The 24,255-nt window shown below is 38.2% G+C and overlaps 1 protein-coding gene across 4 annotated transcripts in view; it reads left to right on the forward strand.

Annotated features, from left to right (window-relative positions):
• Positions 1-24,255, forward strand: part of ACOXL (acyl-CoA oxidase like) — a 508,474-nt gene that overhangs the window by 263,378 nt on the left and 220,841 nt on the right. For all 4 annotated transcript variants that reach the window (XR_012486063.1, XM_074287671.1, XM_074287673.1 and 1 more), the window contains exon 11: positions 20,968-21,084. Coding sequence is in view for 3 of the 4 variants with exons in the window: in XM_074287671.1 (XP_074143772.1) it covers positions 20,968-21,084 (117 nt within the window). In the remaining variant the exon portion in view is untranslated. The remainder of the gene's footprint in view (positions 1-20,967; positions 21,085-24,255) is intronic.

Genomic DNA, 24,255 nt, shown 5'->3' on the forward strand with positions numbered 1-24,255 from the left:
AAACCTCTCAATTTCACATGTTCATGTGGACTATATGTGCCTGATCTATGAGTACATATTAGTCTGATCAGCCACAGTCTGGCACATTGTAACTTGACCCTGACATAGTGATGTTATTATTTAGTTCTCTTTGAGTATGAAGGACAACCATTAGAATGACTAATTGTTTAGTGGTAACCTATTTTGTAAGTCAGTATAAATACAGGCTGTGATTGGATGGTATCTGTGAGGAATTTTTTATTTTTACTAGATTTGTGATTTTCATCAACATCAACACTCTGCAATTTATAATTTTAGCATTTGCCTGGGACACTGAGAAATTAAATAATTTGACCAAGGTCGCACAACAACACATCTATTTGAAGTGGATCTTCAACCTAAGTCTTTCTAACCACTTCCTAGCTGTCTTTCCCTTTCTCTCCATTGTCTCTCATTCTATGCAGAATTACTCAAAATACTCAAATAGAACTGTGATCTCAGAGATTCATGAATTTCCTCTAATGATGTAAGTGCAACTCATCCATGACCTACCCATTTGTATGATTATAGTCTACAATCTCTCAAAAGGTTACCACAAGGGTTCCCATCCAATATGCTAGAGATTTTTCTTACTTTCTCCCAGTATTTTAAGGGTACCAATCTGATTAACCTTCTGTTATTTCTTGAACTTACTCCTGTGACCTCTTCTTATGACTCTTCTTGTTCTATGGATGATTATAGGTAATAGTAACAATAATAATGATAGTTAGCATTCATATAGCCCTTTACCTGTGTTACTTAATTCAATCCTTACAACAACCCAATGAGGTAGGTTCTGTGTTATTCCCATTTTACAGATGAAAAACTGAGGCAATAGAAATTGTCACTTGTGCCCAAGGTCATGCAATTAAATGAATGTCTGAGGCAGATTTCAAGCTCAGGTGTTCCTGATTCCAACTCTAGCATTCTATCCCCCAGCTGCTTGTCTAAATTATAAAACTCAGAAGTATAGCTTTTTAAGGAATGAAGATTTCCCACAAATGGAATGGGATAGGTCCATAAGACTTAGAGATAAAAAAAGACCTTAATGATCATCTCATTTAGTCCCCTGGCTATATCCAGATAGGTGGAAGTTCTTATATAAACTAGTTAGTAGCAGAGTCAAGAATAGAACCCTTGTCTCCCAATTTCTTTCCTCATGCCATATTCTTGAGATCAGGTCTATTACCAAACAGAGGGAGGGATCGAGGTTTGACAAAGAACTTGACTCCCCCCTGAAAAAGATCACCAGGTTAACGGAGAAGTGCAGACCATTACTTTATCCCCTGCACAGTCTCTGTTTGGACTCGCTGCCCCTCACGGGACCCCAGCTGAAATGACCAAATCCGGTTGCAGTGAAAGCTTCACAAAGTCCAAAGCCAGTGTCTGAGAAGCTAAAGCCACTTTTGTCCTTACGCTCTGACTTCATCGTCATTCAGAGCAGACTGATGCAATAATGCTCCCAAACAGGAAACATGCTATGCAATTATCTTTTTAGTAGGTCACTTGCCTCCTCTGGGAGAGGAAAGCAGAGGGAGAACTGGAAACCCACCGTTGCTTGGTCCTCAGATGGTGTGTGTACGGTAGCGGTGCGAGTGATTAATAGCGGTGTCACTTTGGATGAACGTTGCTTTAAGCAGCAGTGTTGGAAATTGAGTGGAGATGAAATCAAACAGCTGAAAATAAATGTTTCCTTTCCTGTGAGCAGTTAGGATGCAAGGCAGGGGCTTTCAGATATGTCATTTGAAATGGCACGCTTCACCAGAATTCCAAACGCCTTCATTTTATTGTGATGCAGATATTGTTCACATATACACAGAGACATTTCCCTTTCAATGTCCGTGAAGAATTGGGGCTAAATTACTTTGGGCTTGTTGAAAATAAAATGAAGATCCAGGGGACAAAAGAATGACTTTTGCCTATGTTTTTGAGGGAAAAAGTAATCCAGTAAAGTGATTCCAGACTGCAGTTGGAGTATTGTGTTAAGCCCTGGACACCCCATTTTTAGGAACAACATTGCAAGTTGAATAGCATTCAGAAGGGGTCGTTGAGGATGGCAGCTAGGTGGTGCAGCAGGGAGAGCACCAGACCTGTAGTCAGACTTAGTTCAAATCTGACCTCAGACACTTACTAGCTGTGTGATGCTGGGCAAGTCACGTAATCCTGTTTGCCTCAATTTGTGGAGGAAGAAATGTCAGACTATTCCATTATCTTTGCTAAGAAAACTCCAAATGAGGTCATGAGGAGTTAGACATGACTGAACAACAAAAGGGCTGGAGCCTGTGCCATAGGATTACTGGTGGAGAGAACTGGGCATGGTTAACCGGGAGAAGAAAAGAGTTAGGGGAGACGTCGGACCTGGCTTCTAGTAGGCAGCCCAGTATAGTGGATTTTGAGTCAGGGATAATTGGGTTTGACTCACTACCTTTCTTTCTTTCACTGAAGGTTTTCAAACAAAGAATAACTGACCAACCACTTGTTGGGGATGATGTTGAAGGGATCCTTTTTTAGGTGTGGGCTGGAAGGCAGTCACTGAGGTTCCTCCTGACTCTGAGGTTCTTCTATGTTAAATTAAGGCAGGAGGTATATTTTGTTTCCGTGCATCCTAAATTGGGACCATGAAAACCTTTGCCAGAGAGAAATTGCTATCTTGCTGTGGGAATTGTAGTGTTGCTCGTGGTCCTCGTGTTTGCATGCTAAGGACCCTGGCAAATATAGGGAAATTTCTCAAACTGCCCTGACCTCGTGATTGTTAGCTGAGGTTTGGGAGCACAAATAATGGGTGACCACAGAATGAAATTGCAGATTTTCTCTTGGCCAAACCAACTTGCAGCCCACAGCACAGAAAACTATCCTGACATAATGGTTTCAATGTGCTCAGCCTGCTCTCTGAGGGATTTCATTATTGGAGTCACTGAGCTGACCTCACTGAACATCTTTGGAAGGAATCAGATAAAGAGGCATAGAAAGAACACCTCCCCCTCCTGCCTCCCCCTACCCCAAGCAGTATTTGCCAATAAGATGCAAGCCAATTCTTCAGGAATATACATCTTGGGGGTTATAATCAGGCAAAGATACTGCCACAAGAGTGGATGAACAGCTCAGAACTTCTAGGTATATCCCTCCTCCTTTTGACCTGGTTACAAGTTGTCTCTCTCATACCCTCTACTCCCCATTCTTAACACAAATTATTTTTATTAGTGGGCAGACACAAGAATGGATTAGTAGCTAGATTGGAGCTCAGGGTTATAATGTAAACTTGAAGTTTGTTTGGCTTCCTTTTTTTGCCCAACTGTTTTCATTGTTACATAGTTACTCATTATGAGTCATAAAGTGAACCTAGAATGATCTCCCTCTTCATCTCATCTCTATCTATTGAACTTTCTTGGTTTCCTTTAAGTTCCAACTCACTGTCTACAGCAAAGCTTCTTAAACTGTGGTGGTGGGGTGGGTTGTGAAATTGTGATTTATTATCAGTAAATGTTTGATTTGTGTACCTATTTTATACAACTGAGGTCCTGTAAAAAAATTCTTGAGCAAATAGAGGTCACTAGTGGAAAAAGTTTAAGAAACCTTAGTCTACAGGAGGCTTTCCCAAACTCCTCTTCATTCCAGTGCCTTTCATCAGTTATTTCCTATTTATCCTGTGCATAGCTTACTTTGTGTACAATGTATATGTGTATGTGTGTATGTATATACATACACACACACACACACACACACACACACACACACACACACACATATATATATATATATATATTTACAGTTGTCTTCTCCTTTAGATTGCAAGTTCCTTGAGGGTAGGGACTGTTTTTTGCCTCAGCACTTAGGATAGTGCTTGATACCTAGTAGGAGCTAAATAAATGTTTATTGATTGATGTTCTCTACCCCTGCCTTTAGCTTTCCTGACTTTTTAAGATGTTTTAAAATATATTATTTCCACTTCTTCAAACATTTTTTCTTGATCTCTTTCTTTTCCTTTTTCCTCTTTTTTTTTTTTTCCTCCCCTCCCTCATGGCCAATCTAGCAGATTATAGCTGGCAATTTTTGCTTCCATAGCAGTTGACTCAAGACAGGGCTTCTCACCAGTTTTTGAAAATATATTCACTTAGGAATGGGGGAGACCCCAGGACATTGAGAAGCAAATTTTTGGGTTAGTGAAAGCAGTCCAGACTGACCCAGAGAGGAACTCATCTGATACCTTCCAATTTCAATCAGAGATTTTTGCTAAGTTCTGAATTCAGTTGTTTTTTATATCTTGAAAGGACTGCAAGGCTGACTATGCCCTCTAAGTTTTGGCATCCCTAGTAAAACTCCACCCTAAAAACTCTGGTGAATATAGAAGGGAAAAAAAAGTACTACTGTGGGTATTAACTTCCCTCTACAGGGATTTCAGGAGTCTCTTGTTTGTCCTTCATTCTTGAAGAGGAACAATGATATCTGAAGGGTGATATCTTGAATGAAAGATCAGACCTTCCCACCCAATTTATTTTTAATCTCAGAAAATATCAACACTCAAAGATCCCTAGAGAAGAAGTGAAATAATTATGAGGAAGAATGTGCATTATATTTGGAGTTGGAGAACTTGGATTTATCTGTGTGATCTTTACCTCTCTACACTTAAGCACAAGTCAATTTCTCTATCAGAACAATAAAAAGGTTGGAATCAATCAGTCCATAAACAAACAATTATTAAGCTCCTACTGTGTGTATTGTGGGACAAAGACAAAAGTGAATTTGCCCTTGTGCTCACCTGGCTTTGCAAGACCATTGCAGAAAACTAAGCTGTTTCCTTTATGGCTCCTTTTCTGGATCTAATCCTCTTGCAACTCCCAAAGATATAAAGCACTCCATTTACTAATCACAAGTAGAGAAATTGTATTTAAATAAAGAGTTTTATCCTGTTTAAAAAAAAAAGTCTAATCCAGGAGACAACCAGGGCACATAGGTAGCCATACCAGGCACAGGTCAGTTGTCTAGGAAGGCACTGTAACATGGTGAGCTTCTAGAAAGGCCCTTTCTACCTGAGTGCTCTTATGCTGGAAGAAGGTGATTTCTAAGCTCCAGTTCTAGTTCCAATCCTCATTTGACATTTGGCACTGTGTAGGTAGGGAAGTGAAGTCCCCCATTCTTCCTTATTTCCCCAGCCTGCTCATTTAACTCAGAGAGTCACTGCCCTAGCAGGATGACTCATGTTTTCAATGCAGCAAAAACACCCGTAGTGCTCCTATGCTGGAGACCTTGGTACTAAGTGCCCAGTGTTGTTCTAGCAGCTGCATAGCACGTGCCTGTTGATTTCCTATATTTGAAAAGTCTGATCAGAGCTAACAACTTTAGAAGGAAGTGGAGGGAGGTGACCAGGAAATAGCCACAGACCTTATTTTCCTGGCCTTCCTTCCTAGGGGATCAGCCAGCATTCCCTTGACTCTTACCAATAGGATCTTCCCATCAGGCTTCTTTGCATACAGTCTACAGCTAGCCAAAGGGTCTTGCTTACAAACCAGTACCCCTCCCCCATTCCTCACTCCCAAGTTCAAGTTAATAAATGGGACATTCATGAAGCCTAAAAGGGTGGGAGAAGACATTTATGAACTGTTTTGATGATCATCACAGTGGCCTCTTGCCAGAAGTCAGAGCCAGGTAGAGAGAATTATTGGCAGACCCCGGCAGAGGGCTACTCCCACACCAGGGTTGTCAGTTTGAGAAATGTGTTTTTTTTGCCTTTTCTTTTAAATACCCAGTCTGAACTCCTCACTACAAAGTCAAGGATGTTGAAGGTGAGCCCTCTGAATGAGCTGAGACCAATAACAGGTTTATTCAGTGTATTTAAAAAAGAATCAATCTAAGGAGCTAACTGAAGTCCTTTAGTGAATCAAATGATCATGCAGGATTTAGAAGACTCTCTGAGTAAGAGAGAGTAAGAAATTTATATAGGGTGACACAGGCAAGAAAGTAACAGAGGTGAGAGCTGAACTTAAGTTTTCTTGCTCCAAATCCTGTGCTCCTTTCACTAGACTGGAGGTACATGCTGCCTTATTCAATTTTTGTTTACTAGAAGTAGCACCTTGTACCGGACAGAATCCATTGCGTTGAAATTTAGGACCTAGGCCAATCCTGCATCTTTTTTTGGACTGTCTCACTAACTCTGGGGCAATTCAATCTCTATGGTCCTTCATTATTTCTTCGTGTGTGTGTGTGTGTGTGTGTGTGTGTGTGTGTGTGTGTGTGTGAACTCTGGGCAATTCAATCTCTGTGGTCCTTCATTCCTTCATATATGTATGTGCATATACATATGTATGTACATTATCATTATTTTTTGTTTGTTTTTTCCCCAGGCAATTGGGGTTGTGACTTGCCCAGGGTCATACAGCTAGTGTCTGAGACCAGATTTGAACTCAGATCCTCCTAGTTTCAGGGCCAGTTTTCTATCCACTGAGCCATCTAGCTGCCTCTTATGTTTGTACATTATTAATACTCTCTCAAAAATGTTTTGTTGATATTCTAATTTCTACATCCCTCTGAGCTTACTTTCATTTCACAATTATTACTCCCTTATATCCCTTCCTTGTAACAAATAAGCATAGGCAAACAAAGTAAATCAACACATTAATTGCATCTGAAAATCCATGCCTGCAGTTCACTATGTCTTCTGACAAGAGGCAGGAGGAGGCACACTTTATCCTAAGTCTTCTGAAGTTACCATTGGTCATTGTATTAATCAGAGTTCTGAAGCCGATTGTTTTTGTTTTACTTTAGGTTATTAATCTCCACTCTCAGTGCCCTAAGGAGTGGCTTCTGCTGGGCTATTTTAAGAATGTTTTTACATCATGGGAGATGGAATGAGGATATGACATTTACAGAATGAGTGGGAGAGGTCTTCAGTCCAAACTGTACCTGAACAACAATCCTCCAGTTCAGAAAACATACTTTTCATTACAGTAGTGTCAAACTCAAATAGAAATGGACTTCTGGCTGCATTTTGATTTAGGAAACCACAAGTTTAACGTTATTTATGTTATATTGTATTTTTATTTATTTTGTGAAACATTTCCCAATTACATTTTAATGTTTCAGGCTGGAACTACTTGATTTTTGAGTTGGCTTTGAGTTTAATACTGTTGTTCTTCAAGAGCTTTGCTTTCTTACTTTATTTGAGGGTCTTCCTCGAAGACCCCCCCATATTTCTGAAGGCGTCCCACTTTTGGATATCTCTAAGGGTTAGAAAGTTGGTCCTGACAATCAAGGCCAAATTTGTACCCAACATTCCTACTTATGCCCTCTAGGGCCAAGCAGAATAAGACTAATCCCTCTTTCACTTGACAGGCCTTCAGATACTTGAATACAGTTAGCACATCAGTCCTAATTTTTATCTTCTCCAGGCCTATTATCCCCAGATCCTTCAGTTTTTCCTTTCATGTCATGAACTCATGTCCCTTCACAATTGTGACTGTCCTTCTCTGGATATTCATCAGCTTCCCAAAAGCCTTCCTGAAGGCAATCTGGTACTCTAGATTGGTGAAAGCATAATTATGACAAGACTGTTGTCTTTCAAGTTCTAGACATTGAATTTCTCTTAATGTAGCATCAGATTGCCTTAGCTTTCTTAGCAGACATAACATACTGTTGACTCCTATTGAGCAGGTAGCCCACAAAAAGTCCACCTTTTCTTCTCATGAACTCCATTTCCCCCAATCTTTTATTTGTGAAATTGATTTTTTTCAATTCATGTGCAAGACTATGCCTTCACTCCCATTAAATTGCAATGTTTGAGCCTATGAAGATCTTTTTTTTTTCAAACCTTGACTTTGTCTTTCAGTGTTTTTATTCTCCCTTCTGGATTCATATCATGAAAATGTGATAAGCATGTCATTGATGTCTTTATCAACTTGGATAGAACTAATAGAAATATTAAACAGCTCCTGACCAATTGAAGATCTTAAAGGTACTCCACTGGAGACTTCTTTCTAAGTTAACATCGACCCAATAGTAGCAATACTTTGAGTCTAGTCATTAATAGCTCTAAAATGGGACACTTAGAGGTCACCTAGTTCACAGGCTACATATAACTTACAATATTCTGAATGCTATCTGAATCAGATAAAAATATAATTGGAAAATATTTTAAATAAATAAAAATATAATGAAACACAGATAATATTACATTTTAAAACCAAGCCAAAGCATTAGTGGTTTCCATCTTTAAGTTTGACACTACTGTTCTAGCCTAACTTTCTATTTTATTTTCTTTGGGCCATTAAACCTTACTCAAGATCACTTTGGTATTACAGGGTAGAGCTGGGATTCAGAAGCAGGTCCTCTGATTCCAAATCTAACAATTTTTCCACTATACTAGACTACTTCATAGTACAACCAGTTATAAACCGATGCAGTTGTTCAAAGTTCTGCCCCATATTTTTTCATCTTTTCCAGAGGAAAATCATAGAAACCTATGCTTTAAGATGTTGTGAAATTGATTGGAGTTTATTCCCCTAACCATTTAGCTTGACAATTTTTCCAGAAAAGGAAGTAATGTAGTCTGGCATAAAATGTTTTTAATGATGTCGTGATGATTCTGGGTAATCTTAATAATATATCATTTCATTTTGGAAAAAAAAAACATGGAGAAGAAAAAAAGAGAGGAAAATTAGGTTTTGTTCAGGAAGAAGTTTGAAATTATCTCACCAACTTTGCATTCATAATTGCCACCATTTTGTCTTACTAGTACAATGCCATCCTTAAAAAGTTCATAAGTAAATGACTTTTGGGGAGTCAGGAGCCCAAGACATTAGGCAAGAAAATGAAGGCAGTCTTGTTAAGAATGGTGTCAGCTATTGAGAGAAAAGCAGATTTAAGAGTTAGACCTAAAAGCACCTAGGTTGGATTGTCATTAGTAACTCCATGGAATTGAGAACTGTGAGCCCAATTTGAGAGAACTATGCCCAGCCAGTGAGATTTCAAAAATTCTCACTCATGTGCCTTGGGTTGAAGACATATTAATCAAGAGAAAACTGCAGCATCCATTTACTCAGATAGTTGTATGCTCAGAGGGAACAAGCAATTTGTGAAGCCAAAGAAAGAGAGTGAGCAGTTCCCTACTTATAATTCTGAAAGAAAACAGTTGGCCTCCCCAAAGGCCATAGGCCAATAATATGTCATCACAGAGAGCTGAGACACTCCAGTTTGCTTGCCAGAAATGGGTTTCTACCCTATCACCATCCTGAAGAGACAGTTCCTACATGGCCTGGCAGAATGTACAGCCAGAATGTAGAATCTGGAAAATATCTTGCTTTGCAGAATGATTGCTCTAAGAGGCAAATGCTTGCTTAATCAATGATCCTATTTAGTTTCTTTATTTTGCATGCAACATATTTTTCTCTATATATTCCTCTTAATGGAGGGATACTTAAGTTTTCTATGGCCGTTCCTCACCTATAAACATAGTACTCCTAACATATCAATCACTGAACATGTTGTTTTGATGCTTAAGCCTTTCCTCCCCCCTCTCCCTTCTCCCTTGTGCCTGAGAACACACATTTGTGAGAAGCCTGTCTGGGATTGTGGATGCCATCTATGTTCATGAGTCAGAGCATAGACAGCTGCCACACAGAAGAATAAAACCAATTCCCTCCTGGCTCCATACTTCAGTGGTTTACAAAATACTCCCCCTATAATAACCCTATAAGACAAATTGTGTAAATATTACATCAGAATTTTACGGTTGAGGAAACTGAGGCTCATAAAGATTAAATGTCTTAACTGTATAAATGTGTATGCATATATTGTATTTAACATATTTAACATGTATGGGACTACCTGCCATCTAGGAGAGGGGGTGGAGGGAAGGAGGGGAAAATTTGGAACAGAAGGTTTTACAAGGGTCAGTGTTGAAAAATTACCCATGCATATGTTTTGTCAATAAAAAGCTATAATAATTTTAAAAAGATTAAATGACTTGTCATAAATTACTGTCATAACTGCATTTTGAACTAAAGCAGTACCAGATCTCAAGCTATAATACAAAGCTGTAGTCATCAAAACAATTTGGTATTAGATAACAAATAGAATGTTGATCAATGAAACAAATCAGATATACAATAAACAAAAGCAAATGGATATATATCCTAGTGTCTTATAAAGCCAAAGATCACAATTACTGGGGCAAACACTCACTGTTAAACAAAAACTACTGGAAAAAATGGAATAGAGTCCTTCAGAAACTAGACATAGATCCACATCTTATAATCTGTGCCAAGATAAGCTCAGAGTTAGCACATAATTTAAACATAAAAGGTAATATTACAAACAAATTAGTGGAAGAAACATGGAAGAAATTACTTGACAGCTCTATGGATAGGGAAGAGTTCATGACCAAAGAAGAAATATATAGGTTCATAGGAGACAAAATGGATAATTTCGATTACATAAATTTAAAATATATTGCACAAACAAAACCAATGCAGTCAAAAGTAGAATAAAAGCATAATTAAAGCAAAGAGTTAGCAGGGATAGGAAAGATATGTGCATGTGGGAGTGGGGAAGGATGTTTGTGTGTCTGTCTGTCTGTCTATCTATCTATCTATCTATCCCTGCTTAACTGTAGCCTGTTTGGAGGAGGTCTAATTTCTCAAATATACAGGGTATTGAGCCAAATTTATAAGAATCATTCCCCATGGCTATGGGACACAAATGGGAAATCTTTAGAAAACATAAAAGCTATCAATAGTCATATAAAAATGTTCTAAATCACTAATAGAGAAATATAAATTAAAACAAGTCTGAGGCACTACTTCATATACTTCATATCCTTTGGCTAAAAGGATAGAAAAGGAAAATGACAAATTCACCATATTGCTTGTACAAAGCATGTAGAAAATAGAAAAAAAATAGAAAGAAGGCTGAATTTGAAGTGAGAGGACCTGGATTGTTAGGTTAGAGTTAGGGTTAAATGAGGTTGATCTGGAGTCAAATCCTAGCTTGTCTTATTGTTGTTATTCATTTGCTTCAGTGTGTCTGATTCTTTGTGGCCCATTTGGGGAATTCCTTGCAAAGATCCTGGAGGAACTTGCCTTTTTTTTTTTTTTTCTTCAGCTCATTTGAGGAATCAAAGGCAAGCAAAATGAAGTGGCTTACCGGGAGTCACACAGCTACTCTTTCTAACTCTAGACTCAGTGTCTCTATGCAGTATGGCACCACTTAGCTGCCCCAACTTGTCTTATTGGCAAGTCATTTAGATCTTCTGGGTCTCAGTTTTCACGTCTGTAAAATCAAGGAGGTGGGCTAGGAAATCTTAAAGATTGCTTTCAAAGATACTATCTAAATCAGACACAATCTTTATTCCTCCGAGTTTAACTGTTGGAGTGGAAAAGCAATATTAATTATTTGTTAAACTTTTTTTGTGTACAGAGCACGATGACCAGTGATGGGGAGAATAAAAGTTTACATAAAATATGATTCCTACTCTCACAAAGCTCACAGTCTAGGAGAGGGGGAAGACACCAAGAGAAATAATCAATATTATACCATAAGAACATCCATAAAGGCACAGAACTAGGTGATAATGTGAATTACTACAAGAATTATCAGCTGACTAGATAAGAAAGTTTCCTGAAAGGGGTGGTATTTGGGTCGGGGTTTAAAAGGGAAATTCTGGGGGGACAGGGGATAGAAGATTCATCTTCCTGAGTTCTAATCTGGCCTCAGACCCTTACTAGCTGTGTGATCCTGGACAAGTCACTTAACTCCAATTGCCACCAAAAAAAAAAAAAAAAAAAAATTCCTAACAGGGAGGAGCTTGCATCAGATAATATCTGAGGCTCCTTGTATGAGTTCCTTGTGCTGGTAAATGTTTAACAATTGGCTCTCTGGGGGGAAATGTATATAGGACAGAGTTGAAACTTAATTGCTATTAATATTTTTTTTAAGTCTAGGCAACAAAACTATAAATCAATTCTGATTTGTAGCTTTTGCTGATCTCGGAGGTATAAAAATCTCACACTGGAAAGTTACTAGAGGTCCTTGAGAGCAGAAACTGGCCTCATTACACCTCTGATTGAACTCTATTACCCTATGAAGGAGATCGTTGAAATGATCTTTCAGGATTGATAAGAAACATCAGGGATCACACACCAAGCATAGAGAATCAAAGAAATCCTAATAAATTTCTACTAAAAACTAACAAACAAAAAAAGTATTTCCCTTTCTTTTGAGGACTTAAATTATTTTTATTTGAAAATTGGAAGCATTTAAAAAATTATTAGTAAAACATTTGAGACAGAGTTATCAGCTGTTTCTGCTGGCATAGAAACTTTAGGAGAATATGGAACTAAGTAGATAGAGTATTAGAAAAAGGAAGTTCTGGATTAATAGCCCACCTTTGACACCTACTTACTCTGTGACCCCCAAGCAAATAAAATCTCTTATTTCTTCATCTGTAAAATGAAATAGCATCTACCTCACAAATTTTGAGGCTCAAAGAAGAAAATATCTCTTGTATGTTTTAAAGAGATAAATAAATGAAAGAGCTATTGTTTGCATGCTGTATTTCTAAAAACCAGGCTATAAAAAGCTGATGGAAAACTCTTTATAGTCAGGTCATTATAATTTATATGCAATCGCATAACTATTAAACAGAATAACAGAAGGATGCTTTATGACAAATTTCATGACCCTGTCTCACCAGTGATACCCAGCTGGTGGAAACAGTGGTTGGTGGTTTACCAAAAAGCACTGCTGATGTGCAGCTCAGCGTTTCTACAGAAACTAGATGCTTCTTAGCTGTATGATCTTGGATTAGTCACTTAGTCACTGAGTCTTTCCTGTTGTGTAACATAGGGAGAGTAATATCATCTACTTTCTAGGGTTATTGTGAGGATCAAATGAAATAACATATGGAAAGTGCTTTGCAAATATGAAAGGGTTTTAGGTGCACACGTGCCTCTGTGTGTGTGTGTGTGTGTGTGTGTGTGTGTGTTCGTGTGTGTTCCAAGTGGTAAAAATTGTTTTCAGTATGACCTCTTCCTTTCCCACCCAGTTTCTTTTCTGAAAATAAAGCTTTCTCTAGCTGACACTTTGGAGGACTCTATACCCAGAAATCATAACAACTTTCTTTGTTATAGCATAAATGTTGGGGGGATTCTTTGGTTTTTTAAGTTTCTGATGGCTCTTCATGTTTCAATCCATCAGTACTTCAAAGTATGAACTACTTTGATAGCTGTCTCTTTGATGTGGGCACTTTCTTCCCACCCACACAGATGGCGATCCATGATGCTTTCTCATCCTGTGTGGTTTTTGTCCATATTTTGCTCTAAATCTACCATAGAGTTATCTGTCCAATGTGTTGAGGCTTTCTTTTAGCTTTTTCAATATTTGATGGATAGCAGGGCAGCTCTTGGGTTGTCCATCTGTTATATTTCAAACTTGCTACCCAACTGGCTTCCCTCTTCTTCCAGCTATGGATATCCTCAATATTGTATTTTATGACTCTCTTTGAATCTGAGTCACCATAAATAATGGACTGTAGCTGAATATTGACCTAACATGTCCTTTTATTGTCCCTTGGGTTTCATGTACTTTGGATTCTTCTGAGATTGTGGCTGTACCGTGACTCATAGCTGTATAGCATCACCAGGAAAAATCAATGTTGAAGTTTTGGGATTTTTGTATAAGAACATAGCTTATGATCTATAACACAACTATCCTACTCAATGCTGTGTCCAACTCATTTTTCTTTTGTAATGTGTTTTTGTGTGTTAGGTGATGATTGGCCAATTTAGTGAGAAGTTCATCCAACTACTGACTATTGTAATTGGAGGGATAGAGATTATTTTTTTTAAAAAATGCTTCACTGATGCTTTAAAAAAAATATCACTGTCATTTCTCAGGACCTTCCCTCAATAGAAACAATGAAGTGGGCTTATTAAAATAAATTGACACAATGCTCATGTTTAATATCTTATGCCTTAGGACACATCTATAATCCACCACCAAGAGGAGGAAAGATATTCATCATCTATCCATTGGAATCAAAATTGTTATCAATATTCATTTTTCATGGATTTCCTGACTTATCTCTTATGAATATCCATAATGTTCCAACATAAGTAAGCATATTGGTTAATTTAGGTGATATTGTTAGTTCTTCAAGGAAAATGGTGCATATACTTCAGTTATCTTCATCATCAGTTTTTTTTTTTTTAAAGGTTATCAGAGCAAGGCAGAATAACTTTCAAGCCCTTTCCTTTTCTAGCTCTGAATAGCCTGGCTCTAAAAGATGAGCCATTATAACTCTTGCCTTTCCCATAGGTTTTCTATTAAAATTTTAATAATAATAATAATTGCTTTTTTATTTTTCAAAATACATGTAAAGATAATTTTCAACATTCACCCTTGAAAAAGCTTGTCCAAATTTTTCTCCCTCTTTCTCTCTTTCCCCATCTCTTCCTTTCTTTAGACAGCAAGCACTCCAAATTTTTTCCACACTAGTTATGCTACATGAGAAAAATCAAATCAAAAGGAAAAAAAAAACATGAGAAAAAAACAATGAAAACAAACAATAATAACAAAAAAATAATATGAAAATAATATGTTTTTATCCACATTCAGTCTCCATAGTTCTCTTTCTGGATATGAATGGCTTTTTTCATCACAAGTCTGTTGGGATTGTCTTTTAAGATGGTAGAACTGGGGTGTACTTTATTCTTTCTTTCCCATCATGACTGTGGGGACTTAGGTTTCCTTAGGAGTGAATCCTCCTTTCACCCCCAAGCAAATACTCTTTGTTCCTGGTGGGAGAAGGGAAGAGGACACTCTCCTATTCCTTCTCCTGGGGTTGTGGTAGAGAGAAAAGCACCCAAGGATTTGTTCCTTTTGCTTGTTGATCCAGAGTTCTCTCACGATTTGCAGCTCTGGACAGATGCCCAACCAGACTTGTTCCCATCCACTTCTGAGCCTCTGGAGTAAAATACCTTGCAGAGCTCTAGTTTAGGTTTCCACATGTCTTTTTCCTATGTTAGAATGTTTTCTCATAGTTTAAGTGGACATTTAGATGAAGTGCTGGACTTGGATTCAGGAAGACAAGTTCAAATTCGACCTTAGACATTTACTAGCTGTGTGACCCCAGACTAGTCTCTTAACTCTGCCTTAGTTCCTTATCTGTAAAATGAGGATAATAATAGCATCTTCCTCCTAGGGTTGGTATGAAGATCAATGAGATAATATTTGTACTTTGCAAATTTAAAGCACTATATGTTTCATTCAGATACTTTTCAGTCATGTCTAACTCTTTGGGACCCTGTTTGGGGTTTATTTGGCAAAGATACTGGAGTAATTTGCCATTTCCTTCCCCAGGTCACTTTAGATATGAGAAAACTGAGCCAAATAGGGTTAACTGACTTGCTTAGGGTCTAGTAAGCCAGTAAGTCAATAAGGACATATTTTAATTCAGAAAGAAGAATCTTCCATATTACAGGCTCTGAATACTATCCTCTGTGCCATCAAGCTGTCCTAAAGTACTATGTAAATGTTAGGTGAAGAGGAAGAAGGAGGAGAAGAAGGAGAAAGAGAAAAAGAAGGAAGAGAAGGATAAGAGAAAAGAAAGAAAAGGAGAAGGACAAGGAGAAGAAAAAGAGGAAGAAGAAAAAAGAGGAGAAGAAGGAGGAATAGGAAGAGGAGAATGAGAGAAAGAAGAACAGAAACAGCAGAAGTAGAAGCAGAATCAGCTGAAGAAGCAGAAGCAGAAGTAGATGTAGAAGTAGAAGCAGAAGCAGCAGAAACAGCAGAAGCAAAAGCAGCAGAAACAGCAGAAGCAAAAGCAGCAGAAGCAGAAATAGAAGTAGAATTAGCTGAAAAAGCAGACAGAAGCAGAAGCAGAAGCAAAAGCAAACACAAGAAGCAGAAGTAGATGTAGAAGCAGAAGCAGATGCAGAAGCAGAAGCAGCAGAAGCAGAAGCAGACAGAAGCAGCAGCAGCAGCAGCAGCAGCAGCAGCAGCAGCAGCAGAAGTAGAAGCTGAAGCAGCAGAATCAGCAGAAGCAGAAGCAGAAACAGCAGAATCAGCAGAAGCAGAAACACAGCAGCAGAAGCAGAAGAAAAAGAAACAGCAGAAGTAGAAGCAGCAGCAGCAGCAGCAGCAGTAGAAGCTGAAGCAGCAGCAGCAGCAGAAGTAGAAGCTGAAGCAGCAGAAGCAGAAGCAGAAACAGCAGAATCAGCAGAAGCAGAAACACAGCAGCAGAAGCAGAAGAAAAAGAAACAGCAGAAGTAGAAGCAGCAGCAGCAGCAGCAGAAGTAGAAGCTGAAGCAGCAGCAGCAGCAACAGAAGTATAAGCTGAAGCAGCAGAATCAGCAGAAGCAGAAGCAGAAACAGCAGAATCAGCAGAAGCAGAAACACAGCAGCAGAAGCAGAAGAAAAAGAAACAGCAGAAGCAGCAGCAGCAGCAGCACAAGTAGAAGCAGCAGCAGCAGCAGCAGCAGCAGCAGAAGTAGAAGCAGAAGCAGAAGCAGAAGCAGCAGCAGCAGCGGAAAGAAGAATCAGAAGAGGAAAAGGAAGAGGAGGAGGAGGGAATAGTAGTAGTCATCATCATTGTCATTGTTATTATCTCTGGGAAAGTTTGAGATACTGTTTTACTTTCTGGTTCTATGATTTTCTTTCTCTACTATAGAGAGAAAAAGATGGCACAGCTCTAATATGGGTGTCACTTTCAATGTAATTACTAAAAAGAAAGAGTATCTTCTGCTTTAGCAGATGAGATGAACCAAAATCTAATCCTATGTGGGTGGAACCATGCTTATACTTAGAGTCAACCAAAACTTCTGGATTAGAATTTTGGCTAAGATCCTAATTCGGTCACATGGGGCAACGTGACAGAATTTCTCTGAACACAGTTTTCCCACTTGGAAAATGGAAGTAATAAAGTAATGTTTCCTTTAATTATGATGATAATTAACAAATGTACAATGATTTAAGGTTTGTAAAGCATCTTGCATATTTCTTATTTGATCCTCACAATAACCATGAGGGAGGGAGATGTTACAAGTAACTCCATTTCACAGGAAAAGAAACTGAGGCAGAGAGATATTTAAATGGCTTGCCCAGGTCTACACAGCTAGCAAGTGTCTGAAATGAAATTCAGTATCTGAATGAAGTAGAAAGGAATACTCATCAGAGAATCTATTGAAGAAATAAACAATCATCTGATATGAGCAACAAATTATTAAGAACAATGAGTCTGAACTCTGTTAGGATTCTTACAAGGTGCTAAGTCACTGGAATGGATATAATTGTTTAATTTAGCATGATACTTAACAGTTCTCTAGTTCAGTAATGTAAAGCAACACAATATCTCAAACTTTCCCAGAGATGATAACAATGACAATGATGATGACTACTACTATTCACACCTTTAAGAGAGCATAGTTTTAAGGAGTACCCACAAGCCCACTCTCTGGGAGGAGATTCACAACCAGGACTGAATTCTGGGAAACCCACAATCCCACACTCTTGGAGGCAGAGTCAGATTTCTTCAAACTTTGACTTTTGGGCTGGCTGGAGACACTGACAAGAGCTCTGGGGAGCCAGAGAGAGAGAGAGGCCTCTAAGAAAGCTAGCCGAGTCCCACGTGAAGGAGACAAGACTTGAAGGAGAAAATAAAGGATATGGAGATAAGATTTGGAAAGAAACAGTAAAGGACTTTAATTCCTGGCTGCATTTTGGGATTATTGAACTGGAACTAAAGCCAAGGCTGCCTCCAGAAGCTCCCCAAGAAACTTACTCCCAAGAGAATGATTATAATTTAGAGAAACAGAACATTACAGAACCCTACATGAATTTAATATTGAAATAAAATAAAATTCCTCTATTTTTCTCACTGTCTAACTTATAAAGTTATCTTCTCCCATCTTTATGTTCTCAGCCATTTGACTCCTTCCTGTAATCTGGTTTCTCTCCTCTACAAATTTATTGAAAACACTCTCTCCAAGTTTACCAGTGATTTCTTCATTGCTAAATCCAACAGCTTTTTCTAATTCTTCCTATGCTTATGTTTGAGCTTTCAATAGCACAGTTTAGATACCTTGAGGACCAGATAGGAGGTATTTCTAAGTGGGGCCAAATCATCCTCAATATCTTGACCTCTCCCCTCAGACCTAAAATCCTGCACCCAATGGCAACATCCCATATACATTAATGGTCCTGTTACCAGCCTGTCCCCCCCAATAGCCATCTTCCTAAAGAGTAACCCCTATTTTTTCCACAGCTACTAAAGGGCATATAAAAGAAAGTTCTTGCCAGCCAAGTTCTAGGCACTGTTAAATGGCAACATCAGAAGCAGAAATTGATTTTATTAATAGAAATGACACTAAAATCAAAAATTGCCTAAATATTATGAGAGACCTGCTCTTTCTGTCTTCCTAGAAGCCAAGTTTCTTAAATATAATGAATATAAACTCGATAGCAGGGATTGTCTTAATTTTCTTCCCAGGAATGTCTTCATTTTTTACTCCAGACACTTAATTTGGATGTAGAAAGCACTGAAAACATGTATTTTTTTTCATTCCCTCAGTCATCCAGAAATAAGTATATTTTCATTCCTTCATTTATAATACCTTGTCTTTGCCCTTGAGATTAAGGGCAAAATGGGATTTGAACCCTCTTCTCCTTAATTCTAAATCCCTCTATCCCTTCACTACATCATTTAGTTGCCTCATCTTAAAAAAATAGTTGCCAGGAAAGTGCTTCATAAACTCAGTGCTATAGCAACATAAGCAATTGTTCTTGTATTGATGCTGATGTTCCAAGAATGAGCATATGACAGGGGTAGCCCACCTGGTCTGGTCTGGGATACTTAGTTTTGTCACCTCTTTTTTCTTCCTCATGGCTAGTCTAAGTGGGAGAGAGTGATTCAGTTGAGACTCCTGAATGCTCCTTTTGATTTTGCTATACACTTCTCATATCAGTGTTGTCCACAGCACATTCTTCTCCATTGTTAAATAATTTATGCAATATGGAGCAGGCTGTGCTGACAAAAGTGGAAGTTTTTAAGCTAGTGGGAAGATTTGTCAGAAAATTCTATCTCCTTGAATGATTTCTCGAATCAATCTCAAATGAAAAGGACTAAATATGAGACATGGTGAAGGCCGTCATCCTAGCCCTCAACCACCTTTCCGGTTTTTTCTCCAATTTAAGCTATGACAGAGTGTCTTGTCTCTAAATGGGGTTTATATTCTTAACTATTGAGGAGGATAACGATGAGATTAGTGAAACCCAGCTTTGAGTCTTGAATGAGTTACAATGAACTAATGAAAACTAGTTCTCTCCAATACAGGGGAACTTGAGAAGATATTGTGCAAAATCTCATGTTACAATGCTGTTTTGTTTTTAAGTTGTTAAAATTTATCACACCCTTTGTAACAATTATTTTCCCTAAGTGTACAGATAACATATTATGGAAGAGTCCACTGCCTATAATTTGGTTGTTTTTTACATCCAGAGAGGAAACCCTTCTTTGATTATACTTTATTTTTTTATTTTTTGCTAAAGCAATTGGGATTAAGTGACTTGCCCAAGGTCACATAGCTAGGAAGTGTTAAGTGTCTGAGGTCAAATTTGAAGTCAGGTTCTCCTGATTTCAGGGCTGGAGCTCTATCCACTGCACCACCTAGCTGTCCCCAAGTATACTTTATAATCTTTATGTGCTTTGTAAATGTGAGTTATTATTATTTTTAACAGTTAATTTTTTCTTATGTAATATATTTTATTATCTTCCAAACAGGCTTCTTGAGGGCAGAGACTATTTTATTCTGGTCTTTGTATTTCTTACCAGTGCCTGGCACAGTTCCTGGCATATTAGTGTTTGCTTAATACTATTAATAGCTAATGAATTAATCATACTAATTCCCATGAATATATTGCTATTAAATGTATTAAGTAATTAATACTTGTTAATTAATTGATTGATTGACTTGAACTATTACAGCTAAGCTATTACAAGGAAATAAATGGAATATAGTATTTAAATAGTTTCCTGAGAAAGATGATGAATATATGTGAGATATTCTGTTCTTGTTCATTTGCAACTATCTCTTTCAAATATCCAGATCTTACTTACTCAGAAACAATAAGCTTTAGGTCTAGGGCTTTGAGGGAAAACCAGGGGCATAATTTGATGACCCCTCAAAGTTTCTAGCAGCCCTGGGGGGTTTGTGAAAGTTCATATAAACATTTGTTCATTAATGATCATGACCTACAGTGATAGAGCACCTTTCATGCAAAAGATCCCCTGATATTTTATAAACTCCTTGCTGGAATGGTTGTATTCACCCCTGACATACGTACCTCGGGAGGAGAGCACAGCAGCTGTTTTATAGGGCATGGGAGAGACTCAACAGTAATTGAAGGCAGGAAGTGAAGAATATCTTTTCCACTTGAAACCACAGGGGGGGCCTCTGGGAGGCTGAAAATAATGACCTGTGTTTGAATTTGACAGGAACACCAGGGTTAAAGTTGGTTTCCTTCTGAGAATGTCCTTTTGAAATATGTTCTAGAATATCACTACCATCTTCTTAATTATGTCACAAAGTTAGTTAAGCCGAATAATTAATGATCATAAGGCACTTGGAAACTATCAAATGCCATATAAATGTTAAGCAGTAAAAATCACTTCGCCTATGAAAAGATGTTATATGTAGAGGAAAATGCCTTTTGGAGGCATCTTCAGGTGCTATGGCTTTGTATGAGTTGGGGAGAGGGGAGATGTTATGATTTTTAATTGTTTTAAGTCAGATTTTTAAAGACACCGTTATAGATTCTGTTTCAAAGCAGTTTGGAAGGTAATCGGGCTGCTGTTTGACTTTTGCAATAGTTTCACACTGTCTGTTCACTTGTCTCGCCAGAAACACAAAGGTTTTTGCCTTTTGGATTTCAATAAAATATCATGTTTGCTTTTACTACTTCTAGCCGGAGGCAGTTTGGGCCCAAGGCCAAGGAAGAAGTCAAGATCATTGAACACCAAACGCAGTACCTCCGATTGATGCCTCATTTGGCAACGGCATTAGCGCTGACTTTTACCAGCAGGTAAAACCTTCTTTTGGCCATCTGAACTGATTAAATATTTGCTAACTAAACATTAGCATAAGTGACATGCTAAAATTAATAAGTAGCTAAAAGGATATGTGATAGCTTTTTGGATGGAATAGAAATAATAGCCAACAAGCCATTGTCTTGGTGATCTGTGCTAATGAAAACCCTCAGATAATTAAAAGAGCTCATTTTCTCCATTGGGTTTCTTTCCTTTTTCTTTTTTTTCCCCTTCCTCCAAGCAAACTATTTGTCAGATTTGCTAAAAGAAAAAAAACAATAGATTTGGCCAGTTTGATTTTCAGCTTCTTTTTTTCTCTCTCTCTTCACCACCCCTTAAATAGAGATTCTAAAAAAACAATAATGAAGAGGAATGATGCCATTCTTACCATTTTAAGTGATGAGTTCAGCTATCTCCTGTCTATTATCTTTGAATCCTTCACACTAAAAAGACTCATACATCTCCAGCCCTGAATTGCCTCTGCCATTCATCTTTTCTGATCCTGTCTCCTCAACTGCTGAAGACACCTGAATGAGTTCAATCCATAATGTCATTACTACAGCCCATTACTACAAAATAATCTTTTTTTCTTCCCTGATTGACTGTTGGACTCCACATAACTGTATCAAACCTTTTTCTCTCTCCTCAAGTTCCCAATTTGGTTTCTTTTCCTTTTCCTTGTCAGAAACTTCCTTTTCACCTATTGTTTTAATGGTAATATCAAAGCTGTGCTCTATGAATGCCCCACAATTCAAAATCCCTCTACATGGACCTCTATTTTCTTCTCCTTTGTTCCTGAGAAAGCAGTATACCTTCTTGCCAAGGCTTCTCATCTCCACTGGGAGGTCCTCTTGTCTCCCTCTCTCTTCTTTTTCTACTTCCCTTTCTTCCCCTTCCTCTTTCCCTCCCCCTTTTCTCTGTCTCTGTCTCTCTGTCTTTCCATCTCTCTTTCTCTGTCTCTGTCTCTCTCTCTCTCTCTGTCTTTATTTCTGTTTCTGTCTCTGTCTTCCTAAAAACAAATCAAAAAAAATTTCATTTGATCTAATCATCCTACCAAGTTACCATACTACATTCTCTGTCTTCTTCAAAATTCTTTTTAAAAAATCTATATAGTAACCTCTTCCTCAATGTACCTTTGTGAGACTGGGCAAATTACTCAGCCTCTGCCCAGTTTCTCATCTGTAAAATTGGTAAGGTGTGCTTGGTGAGTTGTGAAGCTCTCTAGTATAAATAGGAGCTGTTACCATTAACTAGCTACCACTAGACTAGAAATGATCCTCTCTAAGGTTATCAGTCATTTCTTAATTGTCAAATTTTATGGACTTTATTTCCCTGTCATTCCATTTGACTTCTCCTCACTTTTGGCAGCACCCACAATCCTCTAGTTCTGTGTGTGTGTATATATATATTCTCTTTCTTTCCTCAGCTCCTCTACACTGCCTTTGCTAAGTTTTTATTCCTCCCTATCTGCCCTTTTCCCTAATCTTTGCTAGAGCCATTATCCATATTCTGTTCCTTAAACACGGATGTTTCCCAAAGGCTCCATCCTAGTCCTCTTTTCTCTCTGTGTATTTCTTTTCTCAGTTATTTCACCTGCTATTGGGGACATCATCAGTTTCTTGACTTTTGCCTGGCCACTGGAGTCTGATGGCTCTGGAGGAGAGTTAGGATGATGACTTACTCAGTTCTGCCTCATTTAAATCCAACTCACACACAGGTCAAAACATCTCCCTCATGGTGTCATTGGTTCTCTTCTAGAACCACAGCCTAACAACAATAACCACCTGCTCACATGGCTTCAGTTCTATACAAATGACTGCGCAACCTGTATCTCCAGCCTAATCTCCCTTCTCAATTCCAGTCCAGTTGCCTCCTGGAAAGCTTCATAGGAGTGTGCTGTTAGCATCTTAGTGTCACTCACATTGTCTTTCCTTTTAAATAAATCTGTTCCTCCTCCATAATTCTTTGTTTTTGTTGAGTGGTCATTATCAACCACACTCTTTACTTTGGACTTGACTCTTCTTTCTTTCATTCCCTCTCTCTTCCACTCCTTGCCAAATTATGTATTCTCTACAACTCTTCTCCCTACTCACCTAGCAATCACCCTATTTCAGGTATTCATCACCTCTGGCACTGGAACTACCATAATACCCTCTTAACTCATCTCCCTGCTTCCATCCAGTTACCACTTTAATCCAGCTTCTGTGTACCTGCCAAAGTCATCTTTCTAAAACATCGTTCAGACTTTCATGCAAAAGACTTCAAGGACTTTCTTTTAAAATACAAATTTCTCAATCTTGTTCCATTGTCTGACTCTAAGTTACTTTTCTAGCCACATTTATTTCACATTATTCTTGTTCACATACTCTGCTTTCCAGCCAAACTAGATTACTAATTGTTTCCTAAACTCATCATTCTAACTGTCCCCCATCCTCATCTCTGCCTTTCAGAATCCCAATCTTCACTCAAGGTGTTTCCGTGATATTTTTTCTTTTTTAGGCATTTGGGAGTAAGTGACTTGCCTAGGGTTATACAGTTGACTCCAGGGTTGGTGTTCTATCCACCGTGCCACTTAGCTGCCCCAGTGGGAAAACTTTTGAAAAAAAAATTTCTTCCAATTATTAGAACTTCATCCCTTCCAAAAGTTACCTTGTAAGGGCAGCAAGGTGGCTCAGTTGGATAGAGCACCCTGAAGTCAGAAGAATCTGAGTTCAAATCCAGTCTCAGACATGTAACACTTAATGGCTTTTAACCCTGATTGCCTTGCAAAAAAAAGTTATCTTGTATTCACTTATTTAAAAGAAAATCTGTTATAATGGTAAATTGCTTGATTTGGAATCAGACTATTTAGGTTCAAACCTGACTCAAACGCTTACTAGCTCTTAAGGTCCTTCTGACTCCAGGACTGGTGTTCTATCTACTGGACTATTTACCTGCCCCAGTAGAAAAAACTTTCTCCCAATTATTAGAACCTCATCCCTTCAAAAGTTTCCTTGTAGGGGCAGCTAGGTGGTTGATTTTCATTGGTAAAAAGAATTCTTCACCTAAAGCTCCCTGGTCCATGGTGAAATGACTTGATATCTCTAAGTCTCACTCAACTGCTTCATATGTAAAAGGATGTGATAATTGTTCTTCACAGGAGAATTATTATGAAGAAAGGTTAGTTG

Source organism: Sminthopsis crassicaudata, chromosome 2 (assembly GCF_048593235.1).
Source record: "Sminthopsis crassicaudata isolate SCR6 chromosome 2, ASM4859323v1, whole genome shotgun sequence".
Lineage (NCBI taxonomy): Eukaryota > Metazoa > Chordata > Mammalia > Dasyuromorphia > Dasyuridae > Sminthopsis > Sminthopsis crassicaudata.